Genomic DNA, 12038 nt, shown 5'->3' on the forward strand with positions numbered 1-12038 from the left:
ACTGCAGTGGAGTCATGTGCTTTCCTGTCTGCTTATCTTTTTTTATGTGTCAGAACCTGTTGATCCATTCATATACTGCAGATTGAAAAATGAAGATACTCTCATTCCATCATTTGTTTTTCTTTATTGGGATATTTTTATAAAGAGATGCTTCCCTTCGCTTTCCATTTGGTGCCTCAGTGTTACAGCCCTTCAGGAAAGCTATAGATGAACACATGGTTCTGTAACTCAACTCACCTGTCTTTGGCCACTGGGACCCTTTGCTGTGACCTCTAGTCTTCAGTAACTTCCTGTCTGGTGTATCACCCAGCCCAGCAAACCAGTGACAGTCATTTCTCTTTGTTTCTTGGTTTCTTTAGTGAGAAACAGCATTTCAAGACCACAGTAAGAGCACTCCCTGATGGACATAAGTGGCCATAGTGTCAGTCACAGTTCCTAGTGTTCTGGGTACATAGACACACACAGTCCTATTTCTTTATATATATAAACACACACACAAACGATATGCTTTTTATTATATTTTTTAAAGGTAGGATTCTCTTGAATTAACACTGATGTTTTCAGTTTAAACTGAAGACTATAAGGCTTGTATTTAGTCTCGTCTCTGTTAAATCTGTATGTTCTTTCTTCTAGACCAAGTCACCATTTCTGGGCTTTTCCTATGAACAGATCTAGAGGGAAGAGGTGTACCCATGCACACTCATGTATAATGCACATGCAAACATATATACATGTAATCTGCTGTTCCTGCCCACCCCAATTAAATTGACTCTTCTAATGCAAATTCAGAATTTCAGGAATTTGACTTACCGTTTACTATTTATGTCAGTGTGTCCTTTCTTCCCTCCTGAGAATCTTGGTTCCTAAGAACCCAGAGAATGATTAAATTAGAACATCCCGTAGCTCCTCATTTATTTCATCCCACATTGCACACACAGTCTGTTCAGCTCAGTTCAGTTGCTCAGTCGTGTCCGACTCTTGGCGACATCATGAACTGCAGCATGCCAGGCCTCCCTGTCCATCACCAACTCCTGGAGTCCACCCAAACCCATGTCCATCGAGTCGGTGATGCCATCCAACCAACTCATCCTCCGTCATCCCCTTCTCCTCCCGCCCTCAATTCTTTGGCTCCATCCCTTGATTCTTTCTGGAGTTATTTCTCCACTGATCTCCAGTAGCATATTGGGCACCTACTGACCTGGGGAGTTCATCTTTCAGTATTCTATCTTTTTGCCTTTCATACTGTTCATGGGGTTCTCAAGGCAAGAATACTGAAGTGATTTGCCATTCCCTTCTCCAGTGGACCACATTCTGTCAGACCTCTCCACCATGACCCATCTGTCTTGGGTGGCCCCATACGGCATGGCTTAGTTTCACTGAGTTAGACAAGGCTGTGGTCCATGTGATCAGATTGGCTAGTTGTCTGTGATTGTGGTTTCAGTCTGTCTGCCCTTTGATCTCCTCTCTCAGTGCCTACCGTCTTACTTGGGTTTCTCTTACCTTGAGGAATAGCTAATACTTCCATCACTAGCACAATCACAGGAAACAATTAAAGTGTTGGTATATGCTTCCTCCTTTTCCCCCCACCATTCTCACATTTTAAAAAGTAGCTATGCTACTACTGTCTACATTGTCCAGGGTACATTATCCTTTCAGCTACATTTGTCCAGGGTCTGTAGATAACTATGTCCTATGCCCCATAAGCCTTGAGGCTGATGGTCCATTTTGTCCCTCTGAGGCTCTTTTCTTTAGTGAGTTCCTAGGGAGGACTTAGGATAACAGTAATTTGAAAGTAGTTTATTTTCCCAGTAATTAGAAATATTGGCTCACAACTTCTCAAGAGACTTTACACATGTTACGATTTTCTTCTGTCATAAAGCTTTGCTTTATGACTAATAAAGACTAATAATAATTGAATTGTCTTTCCCTTTGAAGTCATTTGCTGTTTTGACCTAAATGCCTAAATTGTTTTCTCCCCCACCCCACCCCCGCCACAACCCCAGTTTTCATTTTTTTTCGCTGAAGTTTAGTACTGGTCATTCTTGGGTCATTGCACTCAGTATGCAATACTCCGGTACAATTTCAACTTTTTTTTTTTTTCCAGAAAATTTTCTTGAGTTACTTGTTTTTCATTTCAATTCTTTTGCTTTGGTTTCTTTTCATCTCTGGTGCTCTGTCTTCAGTGTTTGGCATACTCTGGATTCCTTTTTGTCTCAAGATGTGACTCATATACTAATGCAGTTCATCTGTTTAAAGTGTACAATTCAGTGTATTCTCAAGGTCATACAGCAATCACCACTAATTCCAGAACATTTATCACCCCAAAAGAAACCCCAAAAGAAACTTTACTCATGAGCAGTCACACCCCACCCTCATAGACTCTGATGATCTGCTTTCTGTCTGGACTTGCCCTCTGTACAAATGCACCTGCTGTGCCCCAGACCAGGACTTCATTCTTTATTGTTGCGAGTGATGCGCCACTGTCTAGATAATACTGCATTTTGTTTACTTGTTCATCAGTTGATGGACGTTTAGATTGTTTCCACTTTTTTGCTATTATGAATAATGCTGCTGCTGGTGCTGCTAAGTCGCTTCAGTCGTATGAACACATATTTAAAGAACACATATATTTTGTGTCCCCCCCAAGTTTTAAGGAGATATAATTGACACAATATTATATCAGTTTCATTTCTACAACATAATGATTTGATACTTGTATTTACAAAATGATCACCCGAGTAAGTCTAGTTAACATCCATCACTGCACATAATTACAGATTTCATTTTCTTGTGATGGGAATGTATCCTTTAAGATATTCTCAGCAACTTTTAAATATATAATAGAGCACTGTTAATTGTAGTCTTTATGTGCAAGTTTTTGTATGGACACATTTTCAGTTCTCTTGAGTATATATGTAAAAGTGAATTTCTTGGTCATATGGTAACTCTGTGTTTAAGCATTTGAGGAGCCACAAAATTTTCAAAGTGACTGCATTTTCCATTCCTGTTACCCATGTATGAGGATTCCAATACTATATACGTCCATGGCAACACTTGCTACTCTCTGTTACTGAGTTTAGCCGTCCTCGTGGGTGTAAAATGGGATCTCATTGTGTGTTTGATCTGCATTTCCCTTTCTTTGTCTCTGATTTTAAAAATTTTCTTCTTTAACCTTCAGGTATTATATGATGTTTACTTAGTGGTGTTTCTTTTAGTTTAGTGTTCCTTTCTGGAATTATTTTTTCTTTTATTTTTAATTCTTCCCTAAGGTTTTCACCTCACTTGATGGCTTTTCCTGGGTTAATATGTGTTCCTGTTCATCCTGTCCTGTCATAGCCTGTTTTAAAATCAGAGGAAGAAGTCTTAATCATTTACTGGCGTGCCATTCTGACGTATTTCATTGTCCTTGGGGATGCTGTTCCATCTTTTATTGGTATAATGTGTGACTTCACCGTGGTACTTCCTGTTGCTCATTTTTAAGTGAAAGTAGTACTCTTGCCCCTTGAGAAGGACAGCTGATAACTGGCACCTTGTTTCCTGAGTCGCTGGCCTTCCTGTCTCTGTTCTTGCCATCCTGATGGGGCAGTTCTGAGAGGCTGTGTCAGTGGGGCAGGAGGCAGTGCTGCCCCCTGCTCATGGTGCTTATAGTGGCGGGCGACTCTTTGCAGTGTTCTGGGCTTATGGGAAGAATTTGCTGTAGAGAGAGGGAGTGTCTGTTTCCAAACAGCTACAGGCTATAGGAAAGACAGCCTATAGCTGTCTTTCCTTCTTAGTCTTCTGCATCCTTCAGAACTATAGGGCAGGCCCCTCAAAGCATTTCCTGTAGCAGGCATCTGTGAGGGAACTGCTTCATCACCACTGGCAATACTGCACCACATATGTGTTTAGTCTGGGAAGTGGACTTTTTCCTTAAGAGAGTGAGGGCTTTGAGATTTGAAAGCATGTACTTGAAATCGTCAGTATTATTTTTCTTCCCTTTTGGCCCTCCTGTATTTTTATATTAATTACTTTCCTCAAGGTTCCTAGAGAATAACAGAAGTATTGACTTCTAGAAAAGTTTACATGATATTTCTGAACTGCAGGATTCAAAACTAAAATGAGAAGACACTGTGTAAAAATGGCCCCAGCTGGGAAACATGATAACCCTGGTGTACAAGAGGGTGTCTCTAGAAGCAAGGGTGATAGGTACCGCCAGTTCTACTCTGTATATAGACTGCAGAGTGGAGAGAGTATATAATAGAATGAAGAGCAGATACAGAGTATGTAATATAGAATGTATATGTATTACAGAGTGTATATGGACTATGAAGTTGACCCTTGGACAACATGCAGTCAAAAATCCACATAGAACTTTATAGGCAGCCTTTCTTCCATGTCCACAGTTCCACATTTGCAGATTCATTTAGGGCTATAGTACGTATTGATTGAAAAAAAATCCATATAATGGTGGACTTGGGCAGTTCAAATCCATGTTGATCAAGGGTCAACTGTATAGAGAATATATGGAGTATATAATAGAGTGCATAGAGTATATTATAGTGTATAATATGCATAGGGTAGAGAGTACATACAATGAGGGACACAGCCACACATTCACTGCATTCTATTCTTGAATCTGCAGTGAGTCACCAGGCCTCAGTTGGTGTCTCCTCTCTCCCGCTGTTTATCAAACACTGCCTTATTGCTTGCTGTCTTTCATTTTTAATAGGGCAAGCCTCCCTATGCTGCTTCAGCAGAAGAAGTGGCCAAAGAACTGAAGTCGAGATCCGGGGAATCTAAATCCTCCGCTATGTCTTCAGACGGGTCCCTGGCTGAAAACGGAGCGGTGGCTGAGGAGAAGCCGGCTCCCCAGATGAACGGGAGCGCGGGCGACACCAGGGCCCCCAGCCACTCGGAAAGTGCCTTGAACAATGACTCTAAGACGTGCAATACAAATCCTCACTTAAATGCACTAAGTACAGACAGTGGTTGCCGTAGAGCTGATGCTCTGGAGGCAGCTGTCTTAAAGAAAGAAGAGTAAACTTATTTTTTATAGAGGGTGAAGGATGCTGGAAGGGTAAGGATTTAGGAATATCTGGAGAGAAAGAGAGCCTACAGTTATGTACATTTTTTCCTTTCCGTAAGAGAAAAATGAGGACTTTGGAAATTCGGATCCCTCTTTGATATCAGAGATTTAAACAACACATTTTTAGTTTTAACCAGTTGTAGTCAAAATGCTACAATAAAACAAAAAGAGAGAAAGAAAATGAAGAGCATTTGACTCCCACACTTAAAATGAAGTACACACAAAGTTTAAACTGGTTAATGACAAAAGCCTATAGTTGTTTCTTGAACTATAAAGAAAACAAATTTTGGCAGTCTTTAAGTATATATAGCTTAAAATATCATTTTTAGCATTTGGCACCATATGTATGCCATTATCTTTGATTTTGCATTACTGTTCACAAGAAAGCTTTGTCTAAGGCTTTGATTTTATGATTATGAAAGAAATAAGGCACAACCACAGTTTTTCTTTCTTACTTAAAATTCATCACTGTTGATGTGGTTCTTTTGTGTTAAGAAAAAAAGTGCAACTATCAAAACAAAAAATTATAGAGTAATATTGCCGTTCTGCTGATTTTAAATATACAGTACATCATACATACTTTACAAGCAAGTTAAATGGAGATAAAGTTGAAATCATAGAAGATGCAAATGACCTTTCAAAATCAACACAATGTGTTCTGAAACTTTTCGTGACTTAATACCATGCATCTGTGATCAATGAACTATGTGGTTTTGAATCGGATGTAGACCATTAGTGCTACTTACTTGAGCTAAACTTCTGCATGGTTCATAATTTTTAAAGTGTGTAGTTAATATTATGCATGTTATCGTCCTTTCTTCCATTCTTACCAGTATGTGCCCATTTGCAAAACAAAAATGCTAATAATCAGTAATAGTCCTATAAAAGATGTTAACTCTGTTTAGTCATTGACTGATCTTGCTCTAACCTTAAAATTTTGTGATTATTGACCTCTGTTGCATTTATTCTAAAACCCCCCAAATTATCTAGCTGTTTCAAATATCAACATTACCCTGGTGTATTCACTGCTGTATGCATTATTGTTCTTTGTTGCTGTTTTATGCCTTCATATTAGCAAAATATGAAATTCTGTGAAAAACAAAAAAAATCCCTTTGATCTTTAAAAGAAAAAACAAAAAAAAAAAACAACCCCCCCTTCTGTAGCAGGAAACAAATTGCTTGTTCTTGAGAACTTTCCCATCAAGAATTTAGTAGAAGCAGGTATACTTATATCATTTTGATGTTTTTGTTAATGTTTCCAAACAATGTACTTTGAAATCAGAATCACTTCTTATTCGTTTTCATATAATTCTCCTGATGCTCTTCATCACACATTAGTGATCAGAAATGAGATGTAATTCCCCAATCCCTGCCCGCAAGACCTGAGTAGGATCTTACTGTAAGTTGAAGGGAGTTTTGCCCTAACTCATGGATTGTGCAAGAATGAACTGCTGTTGGGTTTGACTGATTGTAGATGGGTTGTGGTGTGGTGTATCTGAAGGCTATTGAATGCAACTTACAATGCTTAATAAAAATCTTTATTCTTTTAGTATAAAGATGGTGTGGCTTTAAATTCTTTGTAAGAACATCCATTTTACTGAGGTTTAATGCCAAGTGAAACAGCTATTAAAGAGCTTAGTCAAATAACCAAAATTTAGAAGTATTTTGCCCATTGCAAGCAATTCCATGTCTTGCTCTAAAGGAACATGTGTTGTCAAAGTGCAAGTTATGTTGATGCTGATGCCTGAATTTCATAATTACAAAAAAGACATTCTTTGATAGAGCAGGCTTAGAAATAGAAATTTAAGTGTTTTTTTATAAAAGCCCAAGGAAGAAATACATTTGATCTTGATTAGACCACTTTTAAAAAAGCCAAATCCATACTGTATTTGTTTAGTTTTTACTTAATGCACTTTTTTGTTCTACCACATTACATTTAGCTGCCATGTCTCCTTAGGCTCTTCATTGTGACAGGGTTTCAGACTTTGTTTTTGGTGACCTTGTGACAGCCTTGAGGAGTAGCAAGATATTTTGTCAAATGTACCTTTACTGTTATTTGTCTGATTTTTTTTTTTTTTTTTCATGAATGGACTGGGGTTAGGCTATGTAAAATTAGCATTCCTTATCACCATTGATGGTGACCTTAATCAACTGACTGAGTCAGTGTTGTCAGGTCTCCTCACTGTAAAGTTGACCAGCCCCATCTCCTTTCCATGGGTTTCCCAGGTGGCCCTGGTGGTAAAGAACCCGCCTGCCAATGCAGGAGACTTAAGAAATGCGAGTTCGATCCCTGGGTGGGGAAGATCCCCTGGAGGAAGGAGGGCATGGCAACCCATTCCAGTATTCTTGCCTGGAGAGTCCCATGGACAGAGGATCCTGGCGGGCTACAGTCCATGGGGTCACAAAGAGTCAGACGCGACTGAGCAGGCAGGCACTCCTTTCTGTACTGTTCTCTTTGAAAGAGCCACCGTGTTTCAGCCCTCAGAGTGGGAAGTCATGCTTGAGTTATCTAGTAAATCATTTGGAACTGTGAGTGGCAAATTTGTCCCTTCTTTTATTTCTCCATATGTTTTTACACCATCGAGTTCTGAGCGCTTAGCACCGAATGGCAGGCATTTAATACATATTATTGGTCCTTGTGAACATCCATTGCAAACGTCTCAGGTTATAATAACATCTTAAATGATGACACTAAAATAGGACATGCTTTTTTAGAAGCACTACTCTAGGTTTTTGGGTGTTTTTTCCCCCCAGATCCTTTAATGTTCACAACAGTGCTATCAGTATGACATTATCACCACCAAATGTGATTTTTAACTTATTGGAGGCCACACTGCTAGTGAACGGTGGAAACGGGATCTGAGTCTGCGCCCGTCCGAGCCTATGCTCGGAGCCTTGCAGACACCCGGTGGTCTGAGTCCCCTCTTCCCGGCTCCTTCGGAATCTTCTTCGGGCCTGGCGGGGAGGTGAGGCTGCGTCCCCGCCTCCACCGGGTGGGCACGAGGGGAGGAGCCGCAAGGGAGAGTAGGAGCAGTGGGGAGGAGGAGGAGCGATGTTAGAAGTCTCGGTATCAAAAATACAGGGACTGCGGGCGCGCGCTCCGGACCTACCGCGCGGAACCCCGGGGCGGAGAGGGGCGGGCCGCCTCAGGGCCCCGCCTGCCCTCCTAGTCAGAGGAAGACGCTCCCGGGATGCGCGCTTCCGGCCTTGCGTGCAGCGGGGCGGGGCCGTGCGTGGGGCGGGGCGGGGCGGGGCCTTGGCAGGGTCGGCGGGTTCTTGGCCTGTGCTGACTGCGCGCGCACCTCGCCCGAGTTTAAGGCCCGCGTTCCGGTGCGAGCCTTTGGATCTCCCTAGGCGAGGCCCGAGGCTACCGCTAGAAGCCGGCGAGGGCCGGTTCGGTATTTACACAGCGTGCACTGGGACCGAAATCAGTGCTCAGAGCGCCAACAGGATCCTCGGGGACCGCAAGGGTTGGGCCGGGGTTCCCCACACGGTCAGCACTCAAGTTCGTTCCTGGAACCCGATCGATCGCAGAAAACCCCGCCTGTCCTGGGGCTGGGCGCCGGCACCGCGTTCCCTATAGCCAGGGGCTCTGCGCTTCTGTGAGACCGACCGCGGTCCCTGGTCCCCGATCTCCGGGGCTGACCAGGCACTGTCCTGAGCTAATCTGTTCCAGGCAAGCCCTGGTCCTGATGGGTGTACCGTTAACCCTCTGCTCCTACAGACTGTGGCTCTGAGATTTGGAGGAAAAAAAGGAAACACCCACACTTCTCCCTGACTCTTGTCTGGTCAGTCGTGCTGGCCCCACAATTCCTCAGGGACTTGGATTTGAGCTCCTCTGCGTTCGTATCGTGCTCTGTTCCACAGTACCAAGGGCTACTGTACAGACCCCCGGCACCCCCTCTCCCGGTCCCCCGCCCTTGCTAGTCCTCGTTTTGTGAGAGAGACACTGGGGAGCAGGGAGGGCTTCCGTTTTACAGAAAGACAGTTCCAGGGAGGACTCGCTATACGGCTCCCCTGACTTTGTACCCGGAGCACTTTTAATCCAGTGTCCATTGCAAATGCCTGGCGAGGTTCTCTTCGGGGAGGGTTGTATTCTTAGTGCCACTGGCCTCTGCCCCCAGATGCCAGCGGTAGCTCCCCACCATGACAACTGCAACCCTTCCTTCCCCACCACCCCCGCCGCGTTTCTCCTCTCTGGAGCAGGTCCTCCCCGCTGAAGAAGAACCCTGTGTTTTGGAAAACGGAGAGGGGCAGGCGCAGGAAGCAAAGGGCCACTGAAGACCCCATGCTTTCTTGGGGATAGGCTGGCCGACTGTCCCACATCAAGAGTCACAGGGACGGCCTGCGTGGCATCCGGATATATGCAAAGAGCCAACAGCTGTGGGTGGCCAAGCTGGGACTCTGGGCAGCTGGATTCTGACCCTGGCATTGACCCCTGGACAATCCACACAATCTCCTGGGCTGACGGTTACTTTTCCTTTCTTTCTTTTTGAAAAAATAGCTTCTACTGATTTTTTTGTTTGTTTCAAAAGTAATATGTTTATTGTTGTTTTTCAGTTGCTAAGTCGACCCCCATGCACTGCAGCACTCCAGGCTCCTCTGTCCTCCACTATCTCCCCGAGTTTGCTCAGATTCATGTCCAATGAGTCAGTGATGCCATCTAACCATTTCATCCTCTGCCACCCCCTTCTCCTTTTGCCTTTAATCTTTCCCAGCATCAGGGTCTTTTCCAGAGTCAGTTCTTTGCATCAGGTGGCCAAAATACTGTTAATATATGAATTACTATACTGTTAATTTTCAGCCTTTATCTTTCCTTTTTCCATGCAATGTAGAATTCTTTTTTTACAGAAAATAATAAAATCATCATACGTATTTTGTCACATTTTCTCCCTACCTAGAAAAATTTTTTGGCTCTCTTAACGTTTCATATTCTGCCATAGCCCCACAGTTCCATGGGTGGCTGCTCCATGATATATCTGTTTGCCCAGTATGGCTGGACATGGCTTTACTTTGGCATCCTCCAGTATTGATGGAGGATCTGTGTTGGGTACTGCCCTAGGCCTGCAGGCTCAAAGAGGGCAGCAAGGGCCCTGCCTTTGAGAGCATTTACAACTGGGGACTGGGGGAAGTATACACATGTACAGATTTTTACATTATTATGACATTATTATGATAGAGAAGAAGATGAGGAAAATAAAACGGGGTGATGGTTGCATGGCAGGGAGGACCTCTGGGATGAGGAATGAGAAGGTTAATGGTTTGTGGAGAATGCAGTCAGGCTTGGGCCCAGGGAAGGAAGTAATGGATGCAGAGGATCCATGAGTGAGGGGGGAGAGCAGCGCTGCAGGGTGAGGGTTCTGGGCATGCTGGTGGCACTTCGGAGGTGGTGACCAGTCTCCAGGTGGTCACAGCCTGGGAGGCATGCAAACCCTACAGGTGATTAGCATTTTACCAAAAGGACTGCCTAAGGTGGGAAGTGGGGGCAGGTTGTCTTGGTCCTTGGTGTTGGCCAGACCCTGACTCTTTGCTACAATGATGCAGAAGATGGGTTTCTGGTTTTCATCTGCACTGCTTTGATTGCCAGCAAGGGTAATATATACCTTCTTAGGTTTACTGTGCCCTCAGTTTACTATTTTCTAATTGTCAAAAGAATGTCTAATGTCCTGGCTCTTTTATGATTCTAAAATGCCAGGCCAAGGCAAGAATGTTAAGAATTCACCATTTTGTACCTTATCCATACAATCACCTGTAAGGACAAAGGGAGTTTCGGACACCTCCCTCCTCACCCTTCTTCTCATACTTGGCCTCAGAGAGAGTCTGTGGGTACACTGGGTGCCACTTCTTTCCTGATGTAGCTCTCGCTTCCAGGGAACTTATTCTACCCTCAAAATTTCCTGAGGATTACTAAATTTATGTAGTCATTTACTCCTTCATCCCCACTTGGTAAAGTGACCCTTGCAGAGACCACTTTGCCTGGAGCCCTGTCTTTGCGCTCCCCATGTGGGCCCAGACTATTGAATGCTTGTTCTATGCTCCTTGTCCTGTTGGCTGCTGTAGACAGCCTGGGCCACAGGCGACCAGCGGACCTGTACACAAGGCTAAAATAGCTCTGCCCTAGACGCTTTACCCTGTGCTATGGGCTGGACTGTGTCCCCACAAGTTTCATATGTTGGAGCCCTAAACCCCGGTCCCTCAGAGTGGGACATTATTTGGAAATAGGGGTGTTGTTAATGTAATTAGTTAGGTTAGGATGATGTCATCCTGGAGTGGGGTGGGTCCTAACCCAACAAATCTGTTGTCTCTATAAAAAGGGGAAATTTGGACACAGAAACAGACACCCACAAAGGAACAAAATGACGATATGAAGACTGGACTAATGCTACCAAAAGCCAAGAAACTACCAGAAGCTGGAGGGAAGCCTAGAACAGACCCTTCCTGGGGCCTTCAGAGGCAGCATGGCCTTGTTGGCACCTTGATCCCAGACTTCTGGCCTCTGGAACCCTGAGACAACACATTTCAGTGGTCCTAAGTCACCCAATGTTGTACCTTGACAAGGAAGCCCCAGGAAGTTGATATACTCTGCATGCTGCTGTCCTGGTAAGTGCAAACTGTGCTCGGTCCAAGGGTCTCTGAAACCATGGGGGGAACACCACCATCCCAGAACCCTTAGCTGGGTGTGACTTAGCTCTGGATGCATGTGTTTCTTTTTTCTTGACACCCAGAACAGTGATGGGAAATGGCCCAGTCAGAGCTGAGTATGAATGGTTCCACTTGGAATGAACCTGCCCGGTAGCAAGAACTATGGCCCTGCCTCTCAGGCAGGCAGAGGCTAAATTCAGCCTGAAGATCTTAGGTCTTTCTTGCTTAGAGAGATTCCTGGATCTCTACTGGACTCTTTATCCATCTGTTGGTCTTCTGGCTGCTTGAAGGCTCAGCCATGAGTAGAATAGAGACCTCTCCATGCTCTGTC

At 44.0% G+C, this 12038-nt stretch overlaps 1 protein-coding gene across 3 annotated transcripts in view; it reads left to right on the top strand.

Annotated features, from left to right (window-relative positions):
• FAM120A (family with sequence similarity 120 member A) overlaps nucleotides 1-6621 on the top strand; it is a 117179-nt gene extending 110558 nt beyond the window's left edge. For 2 of the 3 annotated variants that reach the window (XM_055579083.1, XM_055579084.1), the window contains one exon: nucleotides 4709-6621. In XM_055579083.1, the coding sequence (XP_055435058.1) occupies nucleotides 4709-5020 (312 nt within the window). In that variant the 3' untranslated portion in view covers nucleotides 5021-6621. The remainder of the gene's footprint in view (nucleotides 1-4708) is intronic. The other variant, XM_055579086.1, reaches the window with a different exon arrangement.
• The last annotated feature ends 5417 nt before the right edge of the window (nucleotides 6622-12038 follow it).

This window comes from Bubalus kerabau, chromosome 4 (genome assembly GCF_029407905.1).
Source record: "Bubalus kerabau isolate K-KA32 ecotype Philippines breed swamp buffalo chromosome 4, PCC_UOA_SB_1v2, whole genome shotgun sequence".
In the NCBI taxonomy this organism is placed as follows: domain Eukaryota; kingdom Metazoa; phylum Chordata; class Mammalia; order Artiodactyla; family Bovidae; genus Bubalus; species Bubalus kerabau.